At 34.2% G+C, this 21,068-nt stretch overlaps 1 protein-coding gene across 1 annotated transcript in view; it reads right to left on the bottom strand.

The window, feature by feature from the left end:
• The window catches only part of LOC118189134 (cytochrome P450 3A8-like), a 118,517-nt gene that overhangs the window by 22,393 nt on the left and 75,056 nt on the right, over positions 1-21,068 (bottom strand). Inside the window, exons 9-12 of the mRNA XM_035359682.2 lie at positions 18,110-18,269; positions 15,307-15,470; positions 12,627-12,715; positions 9,815-9,958 (exon numbers count right to left, since the gene is read on the bottom strand). Coding sequence (XP_035215573.2) covers positions 9,815-9,958; positions 12,627-12,715; positions 15,307-15,470; positions 18,110-18,269 — 557 coding nt within the window. The remainder of the gene's footprint in view (positions 1-9,814; positions 9,959-12,626; positions 12,716-15,306; positions 15,471-18,109; positions 18,270-21,068) is intronic.

Raw genomic sequence — 21,068 nt, 5'->3', positions numbered from 1 at the left:
TGGTCTAAAACTCAAACAGAAATTTCTCGGACCTTATAAAGTCACCAGGCTCAAACAAAATGACACATATGATGTGGAAAAGTGTGCATTTTTCGACGGACCGTCCAACACATCCACTTGTGCTGAATACATGAAGCCCTGGTCCAACAATATTTAACGTATCATTTGATTTTTATTCAACTGTCAGCATTATAGGTCCTCCTGAGTTTGGACATATGACACCTGAGAACTTTTTAATAATTTTTTTTCCTCATATCAACTTTTTAATTCATTTTGTCATACTAATGTTCTTTTTATTTTTAGTTAACTGCTGTGGTGTGTTTAATCTATTTTTTTGCTCCATTTGTGTAAGTATCCTCAGCTTTGTATCTACAGATTTTTTTTTCATACCTATATTACTATATTATAATAATTTTTTTAAATTTGATGATATACTATGTTGCTTCAGGCGAGGTCGCCTGTCCGGTCATGATGGCCGAATGTGAGAAATGTTATGTCATGATATTCCCTAATCCCCTACTGTGTGACGTATGCATTGCGTCCGCATGTATTTCCCGCCTTCGGGAGAAGACGAGGATTAGCTGGCGAGCGGAACAGACGTCGCTCGATCGCTCGTATACCATTTTCATTAATTGTAATCCTAATGTAATCTATATTTGTAAATAGTAATAAATGTGTGTTATCAACTATGGTCGTTGCCTTTCCCCACATATATATTATTTATCCTACTGGTAAATATGCTGTTAGATTATTAATGGTGGACTGAAGTTAATTAAAAGTTTGATTAAAAATCTACATACAGTAGTTTTACTCACTCAATACAAATTAATCTAGATTTTAGAATATTTAATTTTCAATCCTTATCTATTTGATTATTGCTGTATAAATTAAACATGACTGATAATAAAAGAAGGCAATTTTACAAGTATAATAAATAATGATAACAAAGAAACCAAATTAAATAAAAATTTGAAAGCTTTCAGATTTTATATTACGCCCAAAAGTACGTTTTGGATGTTACCTTCATTCATTAAATATCACGTTCTTGGCGCTTATGCCACACAAAATTCTATTCAAAAACAAAATCCCATAATATTAAAAACAGCATATCTTTAGAATTTTCGATAGACAGCCTCGTGCGCTAGAGATAAAAATGCTTCTTCTTCTTCTTCTTCTTTTTTTTTTTTTTTTTCGTGAAGTGTTGCCACTGCTCGCTTTGAAATCGTTGAGTTTTTTTAATCAAAAATTCGTTTTAATGTTTAACAAAATTTGAAGAAGATAATAAAACAAATTCGAAATTCAAATTTCGGACTTTTAAGTGCCCGTGTTCGGTTGGAGAACAACGTTATTCAAAATCTGGTGTTTAGTACCGTTGTTTTTTTACAATGCGAGACACATTCATGTAATAATGCAGATTCTTCATTATTTAGTTTCTTTAAATCAGCGGTTCTTAACCTATGGGTCGCGAAGCATATTTTTTGGGTCGCGCTAAGTCAAATTAAAAAAAAAAACTTTTAATATACAAAAATAAGTAATACCAACACTTACTAGAAGAGTTTTTTTCTAATACAAGTTATTCTCTAAAACAATGCATTGGTTTTACCGCTCTTCGCGAATGGCCTTCTAGAAGTGACATCCAATTTCTGTCTTATAGCTTTCTTCTATGAGGTGTTGGTAATACTCACGCCATTGCTTTACGTGCGCGCAGACACAATAAGGTTGTAGGTAACATAGTCATTCTCCGGTAGTGACACCTTTTGGTAAAAATTAAAAGCGCTTTCAATCAGCTACTTTTACTTCGACTTTTAAGAAACCGGGGAATTTCCGTTGGTTGTAAACATGTAAGCAGATATTATCGATTTAACTCGTGTGAATAAAGAAGTAATAACGGAATATTGTATTCTGTTAATTCCTGTTTGCATATTAATGATATTTACTTAAAAAAGTTGCATTCCGCTGCAAGTTCTTTGTCAAAAACTCGTTTCTGTGTATTATGTTGTGAATAACAGTGGAATGTGCAATAATCATGAAACGTGAATACAAGCATTTTAGAAACAATTTTTGTCTGTTTATTAAAAGTGGAGTGATCAAGCTGCAGTGTGTATTGTAAAATTGTAATCACCCTAAAATGGCAAAACGTGAATACAAGGAAGCATTTTTAGAATTAGGGTTTACTTGCATTTATGATGGAGGAATGAACAAGCCGCAATGCGTCTTGTGCAGTGAAATACTAAGTAATGAATCGATGAAACCGAACAAACTTAAAAGACATTTTGATGCAAAACATAAAAATTTTTCCTTTGAGGGAAAAGATCGTACTTTTTTCGAAAGAAAAGAAGCCGATTTAAAAAGACAGCGTTTAGATGCACCAAGTAGTAATAGTTTTCTAATTTCTACCAAACAAGCTACACTTGCTTCTTTTTATGTGGCTTGGCATATTGCAAGACAAAAGAAACCCCATAATATTGCTGAAAAACTTATAAAACCTGCTTCCATTGACATGGCACGTATCATGTGCGGAGATGAAATTTCAAAGAAATTACAAAAGGTACCATTATCAAATGATACAATTCGTTTACGAATTAATGATATGTCGTTTGATATTAAGAATCAACTTATTTCTGCTATAAAAATTGCTGGTTTATTTAGTATTCAACTGGATGAAACGACAGATGTAAGTAACGATGCTCAACTAGTGGTTTACGTGCGGTATCCAGGGTTAACAGATATACAGGAGGATTTTTTATTTTGCAAATCAATGTCAACAAAAACTAGAGGTTAAGATATATTTCTCATTGTCGATTCGTTTTCTAAAGAAGAAGGATTAAATTGGAATCAGTGTTTCAGTATTTGCACCGACGGTGCAGCTGCCATGACAGCATCTCAAAAGGGTTTTTTTCGACAAGAGCAAAACAAATGAATTCACAAATTTTATCGGTTCATTGATTTTTACATAGACAAAATCTTGCTTCAAAAAATTTATCGCCCGAATTAAGTATCGTTTTGGATGAAATTGTTACGGTAGTCAATTTTATAAAATCAAGAGCTCTTAACTGTAGAATTTTCTGCGAACTGTGTTCAGAATTTGGTGCAGAATACGAACATTTATTATATTACTTTGAAGTTAGATGGCTGTCCCGGGGCAAAGTTGTTCAAAGAGTATTATCATTGCGGACAGAAGTCGAATTTTTTTTGAGAGAAAAGAAACACCCATTAGCATCTAAATTCTCCGAGTTGAAGTGGATTACTCAAGTTGCTTATTTGGCAGATATTTTGTTTGAAATAAATAATCTAAATACGTCTATGCAAGGACGTAATCATACTATTATTGAATTAACTGAAAAAATTACATGTTTTAAAAATAAACTCAAATTATGGAGAAATAAGGTTGAAGTAAAGAAACTTGCTTCATTTCCGACTCTTAATTTACTTGTTGAAGACAAGAATAGTAATATCACAGATTTTGAAATACAGAAAATTATTATCAATCATTTAGAAAAACTAATAGCAGACTTTGATCGGTATTTTCCTGCAGACCATGTTTTTTATTATAAATGGGTTCGAATGCCATTTGATTTTGACGTAAGTGATTTGCATGAGGAATTTGTTAATATTAATCAATTTCAAGAACAATTAATAGAAATTCAAAGTGACCAAGCACTTCGATACAATTTTTACAAAAACACTTAATCTTTATGTGCTTTCTGGTTAAATCTAAAAACCGAAAAGCCAATAATTGTTAAAGAAGCCCTAAAAGTATTATTGCCCTTTTCAACAACATATATGTGTGAGGCTGGTTTTTCGGCTCTCTGTGTAATCAAAAACAACCACCGGAACAAGTTAAATCCAGAAATAGATTTAAGGTGCTTCTTGACAAGCATTCAACACAGGTTTGCAGATCTTTCAAAATGTATTCAAGCACAAGGTTCTCATTAAAAGCGTATAAAATGTTATTATAAGATTAAATTTCAATTATTTTTAAAAAGTTTTAAATTTATTTAGTTTGGTCAATAAAAATATTAAAAACACTTGATTATTTATTAAATTTTTCTTGGATCAAAAGTACTTTTGTTTAACTTTATTATTATAAAAAAAATAAAAAAATTGTAAGTTAAATAAGTCATCATTGTAAGATTAAAGGTTTTTACAAATATGTTCTAAAATAAATCAATGAAAAAATATTGACTTTTTTTGGGTCGCGACATAAACATTTTTCTCAAATTTGGGTCGCGGCTCAAAAAGGTTAAGAACCACTGCTTTAAATACATGGCGATAATATTTGGTGGCAACAGTTTGAAAAGTAAATCAACGCAAAATTTTGTGAAACGACACAAAATGGCGTTTTGAAACTAATAGCCTTTTGTGCCTAACGCCCATTTGGACAAACAATGTATAAGTAACAAGTAGATGCGTATAAACAGTAATTATAAAACCTGTAGCAACGAATGAGAAAATTTCGATTATACTTTCCCTGTAAATCTGGCTTTACAGCAGTAGTTAAAAGACTGCAGAGAAATCAGTTACTCAGGCTATCCGCTCTTTTTCTCACCAAAGGCCTTGGAAACAAATGCGCTTTCAAAATTCTGTGGTTCTTATTATCGGTTTCACTTTTGTAAGAGAGAAATACTTTTGGAAAAAAGTCACAAACCTTTTTAGCTCTCCTCAGGAAATTCTTAGTACTTTAAAATACAGTAAATAATGTAAATATATGAATTTTACAGAAATTGTAAAATCAAACACAGACCGGGCGCTAGATTTTTGCCGCCGATATGATTCCTAAATTTAGTCCCCCATTACTTCGCTAAATTCTAAAATTCTGCCCGATGCTGACGTCATGTGGCTGCATGATTGCACCCGCACTGACCATACGTGTTATGATAGTCTAGTAGCAGTGGCTAAATTTAAGATTTTAATTCTTTGCTTGAAATGTTTAACTTAACTTACAAAGGTAGCTAAAACATTAAGCAATTTCTTTATGACTTGTACGAAAGCCATTCTTTTTCATACAAGCATTTCCTTCACGACTTGTAAGACTTTTCTTCATGACTTCATTCTTGATCATACATCTAGTTTAAGTGATTAAGAAAAAGAATAGATTTCATCTTTTACATTTCGACATCAAACTACGTAAAGTGATTCTGATGAAGGTTACAGATCATCAGCTGGTTTCTAATTATTTTCAATTGCACTTCAAGATATTCTGGTAATGAGATCTAGTTTCGGGCTATTTTGGTCTTAAAAAAAACCTGAAAACTGCTTGACTCAAAATTCTCTGTTTTTCATGATCCGAATATGGAAATAGGTTATCTGAACAAACTTATTATCTTTATTACATCTATTATCTTAACCTGATTTAATTTAATTACCGTATTTGCCGCATAAGACGCACTTTTTTTCTTTGAAAATAGGTCTGAGAAACGGGCTGCGTTTTATACGCCGATACACAGATTATTCGGAGGTAGCATTTCGCAAGTTTGTGAATGGGTCAAAGCTTGATGGGTTGCTGTCAAAACCGAGACAGTGGTTAAATCATTTAAGAAGTGTGACATTAGTAATGCACTGGATGGCACAGAGGAAAACTTGTTGTATGAGGACTCAGATTCTGATTTAGAAGAGGTTTCAACTGACTTTACACTTAACTGTAGAGAAGAGTGTCTGGGTTTTGACGAAGAAAACTAAAAGGTGTTCTTTCTCAGATAGAATATTTGCAGAGAGCATTTCTTTTATTTTAAAAAAACTGTAAATTCACTATGATAATCAGTAATAAAGTTTTATCCTTCATAAATGTGGATAGAAAAGGGGGTGCGTCTTATACGCCGGCAAAAAACGGTGATTAAAGCTTTATTTTTTTTATTTCACCAGAACATTTTCTAAAAATCACTCTTTATCACCCGCAATCTAAGTAATATTTATTGAACTTCGAAATTGTGTGTCCACATATCTTTCGTGTGTAGTTTAAAAGGAAAACAGTTCATTAAAATATGAAACTTCGGAGGTGGAATAATGGTGATACAACATAATGGTAATGTAAACGTTTCATTAAGGTAACAAATTCAACAGTTTTTTTAAGTAACAAATTTAACAGTTTTAGTAACAAATTCAACAGTTTAGCAATATATTCATGATATCTTTATTAAACCTATAAGGTATTTTTACCGCCTTCCTAGCACACCTTCGTGGTGCAGTAATCAGCACATTCGGCGTGTATTCGAGAGGTCCGTGGTTTGAGGAGACCATTGCTCATTTTTCATCTCTCCCGCTTCGAAATAACCTAATGTCTCTACAGTGGAGCCCGAACTAAAAAAGGTGGTGGATAATGATTCTTCATCACCAGGTTTTGGCGATTGGGTCCCCTAATCCCAGTCGCTCTTTAAAAGGGGGAGTATATAAGGTATTTCTCCCGCCTTCTTAGCATGCCTTCGTAGTGTAGTGGTCAGCACGCTCGACGCGTATTCGAGAGGTCCGTGGTTCGAGTCCTGGCGAGGGCTTTGCTCATTTTTCATCTCTCCTCCTTCAAAATAATCTAATGTATCTACAAACCCATAAATTTTGTCAAAGTAAGAAACCTTGAAAGTGATGCCTTAATTTACCTGGAATATTTTGGATGTAAAACAAGGTACATATATGGATACTGTGTAATAGTTATTTCAGAGAAGAAGTGGGCAAGACAATCAAATTTTAAAATCTACCTGAATGAACTATTTTGATTGGTTCTGATAATTTCTGATAATTTCATGTTATTCTGTCTGGGTTTATGCATCAATTCCATCGCTGTTACCTGATTGTAATGCTCGACGGAATACTTTTAAACTATTTATATTATGTATATACTATGTATTATGCATATTTTGTGATTTTACATCAGTGTGTTTTACTAATTAAGATTCTGAATTCGATTTTGCTTATTAGATTTATGATTATTTTTATTAGATTACGATTATTTTCTGATATGAGAAAAAAAAGAATCTATCTCTCGAGTTCAAAATATTATTAAAGCGTTTTATTGTGATGTTTTGAGAAGCCAGAAAGGAAATATTTGCACAAGTCTGCTCATCTGCGCACAGGGATGAGAATATATTGCTTCAGTACAAAGAATACATTAAGTCCCAATGTTTCGAAAAAACAGGAACTGTCGGTGGAAATGACACTTACAATGCGTCCTTTATTAATTTTTTTTCAAATTTGGCACTCTGAGATTTACTACTTTCAAGACTAGATGAAAGCTTGCCCTGTTCATGTATACGGCATCTAGCGAAATCATTAAGGAATGCTAAATATACTTAAAATGATTTCAAGTTGAAGAGAATAGTGAGCAGATTTAATTTAGGTTTGAAGAGGTATTTTTGGAATTTAGGTATTTTTGGAAGCAGGCAAGATGAAAAATGAGCAACGTCTTCACCAAGAATCGAACCACGGACCTCTGAAATACGCGCCTAGCATGCAGACCACCACACCACGAAGGCATGCCAAGAAGGCGGGAGAAATACCTTATAGGGTTAATTTTCGAAATTTAGTTGCCTTCATCTAGTTTCTTTTTAATTATCGTGTACTAGCTAGCAGCTACGCGGCCAGCCTTCGTCTGGCTTTTAAATGCACCGGGAAAATGCCTAAAGGGAACACCAAACGTTAAATTTAAAAACTGTGCAGAATTTTACTCAGCAGGACAACTTCATCAAAAAAAAAAAGTATTATATATGATAAAATTACAATGAAATAAGCAGTTTCCTTTAATACAAATGTTAATTATCTTAATAAATAAATTAGTCATCTTCCCGTTGCATTCAAATAAATGGCATAAAGGAAGTTAAGAACTTTGTTTCCTAAACAAATCATGCAAAACTTTTAATACAATTAAAGTTATACATAATTAAAACATAATATAAAAAACGAAAAATTAAAACATAATATAAAAAATGACAATGAAATAAGCAATAAATCTCATATTTTCAAGAGAAAACAGTTAGCAGTCCAGTATTCAAAGCTGTGAATGAAAAACTGTTGCCAAATCCACATTTCTAAAAGAATGAAACTATCATCAGAAAGCAATAACCAATCAAAACTGTGCTTTGTGGATGACATAATTCAAAATATACAAACCTCTTTGCCATTAGCTAATAAAGAGAGGGGAGAATAAAGGAAATTCTTTCTGTTGTGCCTCGCGAGACACATGCGCGTCAGAATAAGAAGATTGCGATGTGCGTGTTGCGTGTCCAAACATCAAAAGAAAAACAGCAGCATTTTATCTCATATTTTCAACAGTCAGCAGCCCAGTATACAAAGCATTGAATGAAAAACTGTTGTCAAAACCACATTTCTAAAAGAATGAAACTATTCAAAATGAAGCAATAAAATCGAAAAGATAAAATAATAATAATAAAAAAACTGATTCGAATTTTCAAAAACTCGCTTGGAGGTGCACTGGCTCTTGTTTAGATGCACCTATATACCAAATTTCGTAGCCCTGGGTCTATTAGCTTACGCGAAGTACGAACGAAAGACACAGACAGAATCTTTTTTTTATTATATGTAAAGATTTATATAACTCTCAATACCCTTCAGTCTCAAAAGTTAATATAAATCAATATTCAATTTTTATTCATTTAAAAAGTAGATTGAATATAAAAATAGCAAAAAACATTTATTTTACATGTACTTTTTCACAGATCATGTTTGAAATGATATTCTTTAAGTTCAACACATTTGCTTACACATTTCATCATATTTCTTGCGATCTTACGGAACTTTCATTTATCTGTATTACATAGCATTTTATATCTTACATAGCAGCAACCATGTTTATTTTCAAATTATACAGATTTTGTGAATTGTCTCTGTACATAATTTAGTTTAAATAGTAGACACATTACGTATTTTTGAAAGAGAAAAGATGAAAAATGAGCTATGCTCTCGCCGGGAATCGAATCACGAATCTCTCGAATATGCGCAGAGCGTGCTAACCACTACACTACGTAGGCATGCTAAAAAGGCGGGAGAAATACCTTATATACTTTCCCTTCTAAAGGGTGATTGGGATTTAGGGGATCCAGTCGCCAAATTATGATGGTGAAGAGTCATCATTCACCACCTTTTAGTTCGGCGCCACTGTAAAGACATTAGGTTATTTCGAAGTAGGAGAGATGAAAAATGAGCAACGCCTTTACCGGGATTCGAACCACGGGCCTCTCGAATACGCGCCGAGCGTGCTGACCGTTACACTACGAAGGCATGCTAAGAAGAAAGGAGAAGTACCTTACATAATCTCCCCTTTAAAGGGTGACTGGTGATTAGGGGACTCAATCGCCAAATCCTGGTGGGGAGGATCATCATCCCCCACATCTTTTTTTAGTTCGGGCGCTACTGTAGAGTCATTGGGTTATTTCGAAGCAGGAGAGATGAAAATGAGCAACACCTTCACCGGGAATCGAACCGTGGACCTCTCGAGTGCGCGCCGCGCGTAGTGACCACTACACTACGAAGGCATGCTGAGAAGGAGGAAGAAATACCTTATAAAATGAGTCCATAAAAATTATCTACATTTCAACATTTCCAGTGGTTCTCCGCAAATATCCATTAAACTCAAATCTGCTTTTTAAAGAATTTCGTTTTTTCTTAACAAAACAGTGTATCAACCTCTTGTACATAATAGAAAAGCATGTCTATTAGATAATCACTACACGCAAGATTTGAACAAAATTTTGTACTCTCTTTGTCTTCTCTACGAACTACATTAAACTAAATTCTCTGGAAAAGCTAAATACTCATAAGCTCATTAAATGGAATGTAAAATTTCTACATGGGTTAAACTGAAACTTACCTGTCTGGATTAAATTTTTCAGGTTCAGGATAGTATTTTGGATCTCTATGAATAGCGTAGACAGGTGTTGTTACTACCATGCCTTTTGGAACGGTAATTCCCGTGTCACCTAGTTTGTAATCAGCATCTGCAACTCGCTCAGTCCTATATAAACAAATAAAATGTTTACAAATAATATCTAAACAGAAATATAATTCTTACCATCCAATTTCTGTTATCGTTACTATTAGTAAAAAGCAATTCTTCATTTTACAAATGGCAACATTTATTCTTTTCATCATTAGTAGGAAAATGAAAATTGAAGAATGTTTCCTTCAAAAATATTCTTAAAATGGTTTGACCCAAAAGTATAATCTATAAAAATAATCTCTGGAGAATTACACTGAACAGCTATTTTACAAAATGAAGGGATTTGTATTGAATTTTAAATCTATTGCTTTGGTAAATTATAGATTTCATAACGATTAAAAAGTATAGAAATTTTAAGCTATTTTCGTTAAAAAAATTGTAATTTAAAAAAAAAGCAAATTATCTTTTATTAATTTTTTACAACAAAAGCAGTTACGTAATAAGCAGTTTGATAATACTCAGAACATAATTACTAAATATTACTAAATGTGTGTCTAGTACTTGGTTAATATTGCATTTCAAAATATATATATATAATTTATTTACTAAAGAAATACTGATTATATGATCTCCTAATATAGATTTAGTAGAAGTATCAAAAAAGAGTGAACCCATATGTAGGAATTTTGATTCCGAAAATTGTGTTGTAAAGTAACTTGAAATTGAATTAAAATCATGAATAACAAAATTTCAAACTTTGAAAAAGAAATTAAATTAAAAGCAAGAAATTATCGCTATTGATCGAAAATTAGTTGACTTTTCAAGAGGAACAAACCAACTCCCGTTCAATGAACAATAATTAATAAATACGAAGGTGTTTCGTCTTTTACTCATGCTAGAATGGTTATGCCAAATTGGCAAATGAGGTTAGGCCAAATAGTTCCGTGAAGTGATGGGATTTAAAACCAAAGTAGAGTACCAAAGAACTCATTCTGAATTCAGCATTTTTGCTAATACAAATTTTGAGTGAAAAGCAATTTATGTAGTAAAATTTATAAAGTACTTGAGTAAATGTCCCCCGACACCCTCGCCTTTATGCATGCTAACCCAAAACTATTTGTACAAAAACTAAACAGTGGTAATTCTAATTGGAAACTTGAAATAGCATTCAAAAAGCAATTGCAGTTCTCAAAGCAATTGAAATAAACATTAGAAAATTAAGAAACATAATGCTATGTTTGCAAAAACAAATTAAATAATAAAAATTGAACAATTAATATATATATATAATAAGAAAAAATGTGAAGTGTACATGAAGATATAAAAGGCCAGAAAATCCATTAATTAACTTACGTTCTCTCTAGTGGGATGTCGGTAAAGTGTTTTCCCCGGTGTCTGACTCAGAAGGGGTTGTGTGTCCGAAATTCCGGTTATTGGCAGCGGGGATACTTTGAATTATTTCAGGCGGCGAAACTTGTGAGAAGTAATTTATGGGACATGGGAGGAACCAGAAATGCTTGAGGGACGTTTGTTGCGGAGTTCTTATGTGAGTGAAAATGCCTGTTAAACTTTTGAATATACTAACTAGTGATTGAAAATTAATTAATTTCTGGCTAATTGTCGTGTCGGAACGAGGAAGAAATTTAGAAAAGGAAAAAAAGTAATTTTCACTGTCAACGAGCTATTTGACAGACTAAAGATTATGAAATAGGCTCATTTTTTTAGTAACAGCATAAAAAAAGTCTGAAAACAATTAGCTTTTAACATTATATACAATTTTGTAATTACATTATGTACAAATCCTTCAACTGATAGTCATCCAACTTATACCGCCTTCTCAGGTTTAAGAACAAATAATCATATCCCTATCAGTTAAATGATTTAGAATGAGGATTTAACGCTTGCTCTTTTAAGACAATTGTTAATAAATCGATTATAGGTATTAGATTATTTTTGAGAATTTTAATGAGGAGCAAAATTTCGCGTTGTAACTCTATCGTATCTGTGCAAATATTTTAATGCATTGTATTTGATTTATTATTGTATTACTAATAACTTGTTTGGAAATGTTGGATGTCCAATTTATTAATTTGTTAGTACTGAAACTGAAGTTTCTCGTTTTGTGAAAAAGTAAAATTTTTTTGCAGATAATGATTTGAAGATCGAGATAGTCGATGTTATTTTGCGAATTATTAGTTTTATTAAGTGTAAGGCATTCTGGATAAATCTCGGAGTATTCAATCTTATTAAAATTATTAAATGTAATAAGATCATCTATAAGTGTGCTTGTAGTAATTTAATTCTTGCTATTGTAAATTTTTTTGGAAGTTAAATTCTTTGATAAATAAAAAGAGATTATAGATCGAGGTATTGGAATGGGAACCCATTGGAAGTCCTCTTACTTGTTTAAAAAGTTGATTTTGAAATTTAAAGTAGTTATGAAAAAGTGTGCATTTTAGGTAGGTTTTCCATTTACTAAGATTCACAATCTCCATCATCGATTGTCTTTTAGTCTAAAACTAATTTTTATGTTTCGTATTTATTTAAATTTCTATGACTTTATATATTTTAATCAATATAATTTTTCCTTCCAATATTAATATAACTTTTCCTTAGTTGTTTAAATATTGTTATACTTAAATTTGTTATATTTAAATTAATACTTTCAAGTATTCAGCTGAAATTTAAAAAATCATATTGCAAGTTTTCATTTCTTTTTAATTAGTAAACATCTTTTAATTACCTTATAGCTGGAGGATACAACCTCAGAGTTTCAGATATAACGTTATCCAGATACTTCATGCTCTGTATAGCGTCATATGTCAGTTCGCCCTGCAAAGTGAAATAATAATTCATTTATTTACATATTCAAGAATTCATGAGACTTTCATTCACAGAAGCACACGAAGCAAATAATCAGAGTAATTTCGATACTGCTGAGTAAAGATATAAGAAGCTAATTTTCTGCTCCAAATATTGCAATAAAATAAATAACACTGCTTTTGAAGTTTAAAAAATGAAGGCTTCCATTTTTCTTGATGAGAAATTTTGATGAGCGTTAACATGCTGAAATGCAGCGCCCGGAATGCGTCAAAAAATGCGGAGGACCTCTGGCTCCACAACTTCTCTTATGTAGCGATCACTGTTGAGGCTGTTCGCATCAGATGGGTTGGACAATTACAAGCCAATAGCTCCCCACAGCATGATTTTAGACGTTTGTGCAGTATGATGCTGGATAACACACCGTGGGAGCAAGTATTCATAAGAGTCCATTTATTGCGTAGCCGTGTCCACTGAAGTCGAAGGCGTTTGTGACAGGGGAATCCTGCGTAGAGGAACCCTTACACGCAGTTTATGCTGCAGCAGACGGCGACGATCCGTGGAGCTAAAATAACACAGCACCTGTAGCCGTCCTCCAACGTTTGCTATCACACGAGAGGATGCTGTACGAACCGCCCGTCACAGCCATGCGGATGAGGTGTCAGTCGTTCCGTGCCGTTGTGCTATTGCTTGTCCCACTACCAGGCTTTGGCTTTTTTTGGTTCTCCTCTGTCCATTTCTTCCAAACACGCATTACTGTTGTGGCATTGCGCTGCGTGCGGATTGCGATTGCTCGATACAAAGGCCCACCCTCTCGCATACCCACGATGCGGCCTGGTTCGAATTCATGTTTGGTATGTTAACGTCTGCTGTTAACGAGACATATTGACCACTAATTAAAAGTTCACCGCAGATAGAGGGCGATAAACAGATTTCAGCGCAACTTTACAATCATTTATATGCATGGAATAAGTGGTATCGTTCTCATTCCACGCATGCGCAATCGCTTTGAAATTCTAATAATTTGCATGTCTTACCTCACTTTACACTTCATGTAAGTTTGACTCAATTTGCATAATTCCTTCATGGTGTAATTTTTACAAACATTATTGTATGTTTAGCTGTACCTACAAGTTAGTAGTGTAAATAAACTGTTAGACACCTTGACTGCATTCATAAGAGTCCATTTATTTTGAGGGCGAGGACACAAGACATCTTTAGCTCAGAAAGGTTGAATTAAAAGTAATTAAGTGACAATTAGGTTTAACTTTATATTGTAAGCTGAAAGTATATATTAGGTTCTGCAATTCAGAATTTGAGCTACATCGGTCTGAAACCAAAGCGCAGGACAGAGGAAAGTGAATACTGGGTATTGCTGTGTTTCGACTATGTCACAAATCTTTGACAGCTGTTTTGCATTTAAAAATATAACGACTAATGTGACATTTATTTTTCTTTCTCCGCAGACATGGACAACGGATGCTTGAAATCGTGGACACTGAATCAATTATTACTGTGGCACAACTGTATGCAGATTTAGTGGAAAATTTCCTCTGTTTAACGTTATTTACTAAAATCTATTAAGAATTTTCTTTTAGCATGTTGTAGAGACATTATTTCAAAGCAGGAGACATGAAAAATGAGCAATGCTGTCACCGGGACTTGAACCACAGATTTCTTGAATACCGAGTGGGCTAGCGCCGAGTGTGCTGACCAGTACTCTACGAAGGCACGCTAAGAAAGCACGAAAAATACCTTATATACTCTCAATTTTAAACAGCGACTGGAAATTAGGGAACGAAATCGCCAAATTCCAGTGCGGAGAATCATCATCCACCACCTTTTTTAGATCGCTCTCCGCTATAAAGACATTAGGTTAATTTTGAAAGAAGAAAAATGAAGAAATGAGCAATGCTGGGACTCTAACCTTAACCCTCTCGAATATGCGCAGAGTGTGCTGACAACTACACCACGAAGGCATGCTAAGAAAGCGGGAGATATACCTTATATTGTCCCATTTTTGAAGAGCGACTGGGGATTATGGGACTAAATCACCAAATCTCGGTGGTAGAGAATCATCATCCACCACCTTTTTTAGTTAGAGCGCTACTATAGACACATTAGGTTATTTTGGAATTAGAAAAATGAAGAAATGAGCAATGCCCTCGCAGGAATTCGAACCTCGGATCTCTCGAATACGCGCCGAGTGTGCTGACCGTTACACTACGAAGTCATGCTAAGAAGGCGTGAGAAACACCTTATAATGTTAGATACAATTAAATGAATATTTAAAATCCAAGCTATTGCGAAGAAAAGGTGACAGTAGGATAGGAAGTTACGTTAGGTGATTTGAATACGCCGAAGCCCACGAAAGCTATCTGTCTAAAAGAAAGAATATCTTCGTGAAGGATTTTATAGAAGAAATTAACTCGTATTCATGTTAGACTTAAGGAAAATACGAAGTATCGCTAGACAGCCATCCCATTCACCAGATTTCAAACCCATGTCGAACTACTAGTATTCAGCGGTCTTAAGCATTCGGCGACTGATGAGATATCAGTCCGATAGAAAGTACGAGAAAAAATATGTGAATGAAAGCTTACATTATTCTCCTTGACTGCATCGTCAATTTCTGCTATTAGTTTATCCTGAACGTCTGGATTTAAGGCAAGGTTGTACGTAGCGAAAGCTAAAGTAGATGCTGTGGTATCGTAACCAGCCAAAAAGAAGATCACACACTGCGCAACAAGCTCATCCAAAGATAAATCTGTTAAAAAGGAAATAATGAAATACACTCACTTCCAGAAGTTAAGCACGAAGATGTAAAATGAAAAAAAAAATCAACAAATACTGCTTTGATTGACGCAAAATTCGGCAGGAAAGTAGCATATATATTTATGCATAAAACAAAATCAATAATTATATACATTAAATTTCTGTAAGTTATCAGATAATGAAATACTGGAGACTTAAACAGAATTATGTATAAAGTGAAAATAAACAGCATAAAATGAGAAAAAGGACATTAATAGGGTATGTGATCCCCCCTCATCTGTATACAAAGTTTACACCTTGTGACCATGCTTTCAATTAGGTGGTCAACCACCGCAGAATTAAGCAATCGCTATTCTTCTTGTAGAGCAGTTTGCAGCTCAATAAGAGTGGCTGGAGGTGGGAAACGTGATGATACAGCACGGCCGAGAGCATCCCAAAGATTTTCAATGGGATTAAGATCGGGCGAATATGCTGGTCACGCCATACGCGCAATCCCTTCACTCTCCAGGTAGTCATCGACGATGTCAGCTCTGTGGGGAAGTGCGTTATCGTCCATTAAAACAAAAGTAGGGCCAACTGCTGCAGCGTACAATCTCACAGTGGATTCTAGGACTTCATCTCGATACCAGACAGCCGTCAAAGAACCCCTTTTAAAGATGTGCATTTCGGTGTATTAATCTATCTCTTTGTAACACCCCACTCAGCCAAAAATTAACCTCACTTTTATTGCTAGATGTTTTATTTTTTTATGTGATCGATAAAATCAGGTAATTTAAGTTTCAAGTTTATGAACTAGCTAACCTAAAAGCAACTGAGCAAAATTTGAGGTAATGTTAGAACGACAGAGCATCGAGAACAGCAGCAATTCTGCAAAGATCACGACTGATCCTGATACTTTATTTGTGATATCAGATATCTTATTCAAAAACAATTACATACGTTTTCATAAACAAAAGTTTATTCTATAGACGAGATAAATGATATATATAATTAAATTTATTAAATCTATTTAAATTAATTTTATTGCATTAATAGCCTGTAAGATTCTGCTTTAATTATCCCAATTGTCTTATAAATTTTGCTTTAATGTAACTTCTACTATCGTTAGCTTCCACCAGAATGCAAGTTAAAGTATTAATAAGCTCGGATTTGTTAAGTTTTCGAGATGGCGCGTTTGGCAGCATAACTTGGACGCCAATCTGTAGCAGATTTCTGGCAACTGCAATATAATTTACAGGCGCAAGTTTTTGCTACCTGCGAGTATATTGTTAGAGGTCAGCCGAGGTTTAGGTAAAGTGAGTTAATTTTTGTACTCAGCATTGATTAACCCTTTCACCGTCCTACAAAACTCAAATATTTGCTTCTCTTCCACCCCAAAGATTAACATTTTGCCTATGAAATTGACCTGAGAAATGTTCACCAGCTGTCAAAACCTATTTAGAAAACAACCTATTTATCATACTCAAGGATGTTGAATACCGTCTCCATACACAGGAGAAAAAATTGTTTTGTTTTTCCTAGTCTCTTATCTGAAAATTAAGAAAAGCGATCGCCAATGGCACGCTTTTAAATCAGGAGTAGTTTCACTGCAATGCCAGCTGAAAGTGTGCTAAAGTGCATTCCAAGTTCCCGCCTTTTTAAGTGAACTTGCTTTTGAGTGATCTTGTACAGCCCGTCTGTGGAGACAGTGTGAGTAATTAAATCTTCAGTCACCTCTGTTCACTTTCGCTTCAATGTGTATGGTAAGCAATTTTGCAGGAGGGCATCTATGAAATCTGCTAGTCGGTGCTCATCGGATAATAGTTTGCATTAAAGTTAGAGCGAGGCTAACGCATTATTCGAATTTTTTGCTCTTGTAGCTGTATTTCCTGAGTAAAATATTCAATCGCTATCATACTGTTAGTGTTTCGTTTTTAATTCATGAAGCGATTTTCTTTCCATTCGGATAAATGCTTTGTGAGTCGCTTTTTATGTTATAAATTGTTTTATTGTTCTATTCAATTAATTCAATATAAAGAAATTTTATTATCTATAATAATGCTTGAGATAAAAAGCAATGCTATTTACTAGCTGATTTATATTAGATGCCTTATAATTGATGATAATTGATCGTTAGCACATTTTTTATATATATTATTAATTATTAGACGAGGTATGTAATTTATTTTTTCTTCTAACTCTTTTTGTGGCAAAAGTAGATTTAAGAAAAATCTATATTTTCTGCCAAAGAACTGCAATCACTTCTATTCGATCGAGCGTCTTGAATTTACAACAGACAGACCTACCATATACTTCACTTTTAGGACCGTTAAAATATCGCTGAATTTCCTTGGACGCTATATTTAATACGGTACATTTTCCTTGCACGCTAATTTACATACCTTTATTCCTTTAAAAATAATTGTAATACGTAAATACTTCACTGAGAAGATATAGGTTTTAAAATGATAATTAGCAAAAACACATTTTTCTCAATTAATGAAAAAGAACAGCATATTGAATGCTGTAAATTTAAAATTTATAATTATTTTTTTTATTTTCACAATACTGTTGCATTGAATGACTTTTCATATCTATATAAGCTTATATAAAATATGTGTACACTAGAGGATAAAAAGCAGAATTAGTTACTTTTCTTGGAGTAAATTTCTTTCAAAACGTGATGATGATGGTCATCGTCATTATAGTTTTGTGCAATATCTCCCGTTTCCTTTTCTGAGGCATCCGAGGTTTCCTCCTTTGATACATCTTTGGCAGTGTCCAGCAGCAATTGCAGAAAATCATTCCTAGTCTAGATCAGAAAAATATCTTTAACAGAAAATAAAAGTTACAGTTTTTCTTTTCAATTCCTAGCACATCTAACTGTTATCTAATCAACATAAAAACAACAACAATAAAGTGATTTGTTTTCATACTTATCCAAATAATAACAAATATATATCTGAAAGTTTTATGTAAGCTCTCTGAAATGTAAACTTGGCCCGTGATAAATTATTCAGAAAAGAAGAAAACGACTGATGATTCAACAGCGATACTTTCTGTTATTCTGGGAAATCTATTAATCGAACTGTTTCATTTTAGAAGACATATAATTGAAAAGATATCTGGTAGACAGCTTTTGAAATCATCATTGCTTTTTTTCAGCCTGTGAACAAAGCAAATGTTGGAATTTTCATCGTTTTGCAGTTGAAACAGACCCCTTTTCCCCTTTTTTTTTATTACTGAGGCCCATACAGAAGTATTTGCCAAAGAAAGGGATTTTCATGGAAGACTTTTAAGCCACACTGGGTCGTATCTGAGTTACACACCGAAAATCACGAGAACGCCCATGCAGCCAGGTTTTACCACAGTTCAGCGATTTTACAGCTCGGCGGCTGGTGGGCTAAAACTTATTTTTGGCAAAGGATTTGGAAAAAATGTGTTGAACAAAAAAAAAAAAAAAAAAAAAAAAAAAAAAAAAAAAAATGTGCCAAAGATACAAATGAATCTACATGAAAGTCAGAAGGCTTGAACTGAGGTAGCCAAAGGTATGCTATAATGACCCCCACAAAGCACCACTCTCGACATTATATAATGTGAGCTATGAACGCTCTAATATCAGCAATTTCTAGAAGGTTGGGCAAAAGCAACTTCCATCACACCGTCCTTTACGAAAACTGACATTGAACCATCGTTGCCAACGGTTTCGGAACTTTATGATCATCTTGCATGACTGAATGTCGCAGTTTATTAGAGTACAGTGCATAGTCTCACTTTTATTTCATTAATAATCATAGAGTCTGGAGACGGTCCAATCTCCAAATTCCATACTGTTTGACAACGTGGCACCAAGGTTTGAACCACTCTCGCGCTGCAGCCAGTTATACTACCTTTCTTTCAGCGTTTTCAAGTAAAGCAAGGCCGGAGGCAATCGCCAACAGTCAGGCACTGTAAGACATCCAAATACTTTCTTGGCCACCGATGTTTTCAGATCTCATCTCACACCAAGTGAGGATTTGTGGGATGTAATTGGCCGTCGTTTATTTAATCTGCCCCAGCCTCAATTGGGGAACGCATTACGGAGGGTGGTTGAAAGCATTTGATCACCCATCCTTCAGGATATTTCATGCATGCTGATTTCATCTTTACAAACAGTTGCTTCTTGTATCGCCGCAAAAGGTGGTTGGGCATCCAACTGGTCAGTCTGCTTATTGATGCAATACTATTTGTTAATTTTCATCACATTTTACTCAGTTTTTCATATTACTGCATATGTCCTGTCAGACAGTGCATTTCCTAATCTTCACTAAATGTTAAAATAACTATTTGAGATACTGATTTGAATCGCTTGTTGCAACTGAAAGCTGAAGTTATTGATTGAGGCATTCCTCTTATTATTACAATTCTCTAATTAAAAATAATTATGATAGTATTGCTGTCGTTTCATTTTTAAAACCTCAAAGGAAACCACTTTCGAGTGCTTATTGTTTTCAGTTCATTAATTCCGTGGCTTGGCAAAATAAAAATAATTGCCATTTCAGGGAAATAGTTATTCTATCCTTCACGCTTAAGTAATCCATTGCAATAAAAGCACAACTATGTCTTGAATAATTACTTCCTTTGATAAATAAATACAAAAAGCTTCTCGTGACGATAATTTATGGTGAAAAAATATCAACTCTCTTCTTTGTACCATTTGCATTGCTTTTTTACCCATTCGTTTTAAACGCATGATTTTATTTTCTCTGTCTTGAATTCTTCGGGGGTATTCTTAAATTCACAGGGTTTCAGACTTAAGTCCTTCCCATTAAATTGCATTTTTCACAGAGCTTTATAAGCGAGATGAATAGAACTATTTTGTGGCAAATGTTGTGGGCGAAGCGTTTTCCATTTCCTCATCTGAAAAGAACTTCTCACGTAAATGCCTTTTTATTGTTCAAGAAGACGCAAAAATCACTAAAATTAGGCAATATGCAAGGAGCCTTAGTGCTAGCAGATCGATATCAGAGACTGCTGCCAGTGCCACAGCGGCGACATGCAGCGGAGTACTGACTTTGACAGAAATATATGTTTTTTGAGCAAATCCGAAATTTTCTCCGTCGTGACTCGAATATTGTTGCGAAACGTCCAGCTTGCGGTGAGACAGCTTTCCCGCAGAACGGGTTTAGGGTTACCAGAATAAAGCAGAGAAAGGTAGGGTTGCCAGATTTTGCGCGAAATCGTTCATTTGGAGATAATTGACAACAAAATTGGCGATACGATATAGACGAAGCGAGAACATTCTAGAACGCATTCTCAGCGGTTTTCCTCGGGAATGTTCTCGAAGGTACGTTAAAGCTATATATATGCCTGTACGCGGAGAAAGTATTACCTTGAATTTAGTAGCGTAGTAATAGTGTCTCGAGTTCAGAGATTAGCTTGAGAGCGATCGACCGAGTCTAGAGCGGTACTTTAGTGCTTTGTCGTGAAGCTCTTTTTACTGTTATAGCCTGAAGGTTGTGTTGCTGATTGTTTCAGCCTGCTTATCGTAGTTTTCCGACAACTGCAAACGTGTCTTTGGAACTGCCCTGTGTAATACTGGCGAATAAATTGTGTTTTGATCCTTCGCCAA

The sequence above is a fragment of the Stegodyphus dumicola genome, chromosome 2, assembly GCF_044657685.1.
Source record: "Stegodyphus dumicola isolate Sdum_Otavi_A_Nest chromosome 2, ASM4465768v1".
Classification (NCBI taxonomy): Eukaryota; Metazoa; Arthropoda; class Arachnida; order Araneae; family Eresidae; genus Stegodyphus; species Stegodyphus dumicola.
The sequence above is the reverse complement of the archived record's forward strand: the minus strand, read 5'-3'. Positions and strand labels throughout refer to the sequence as shown.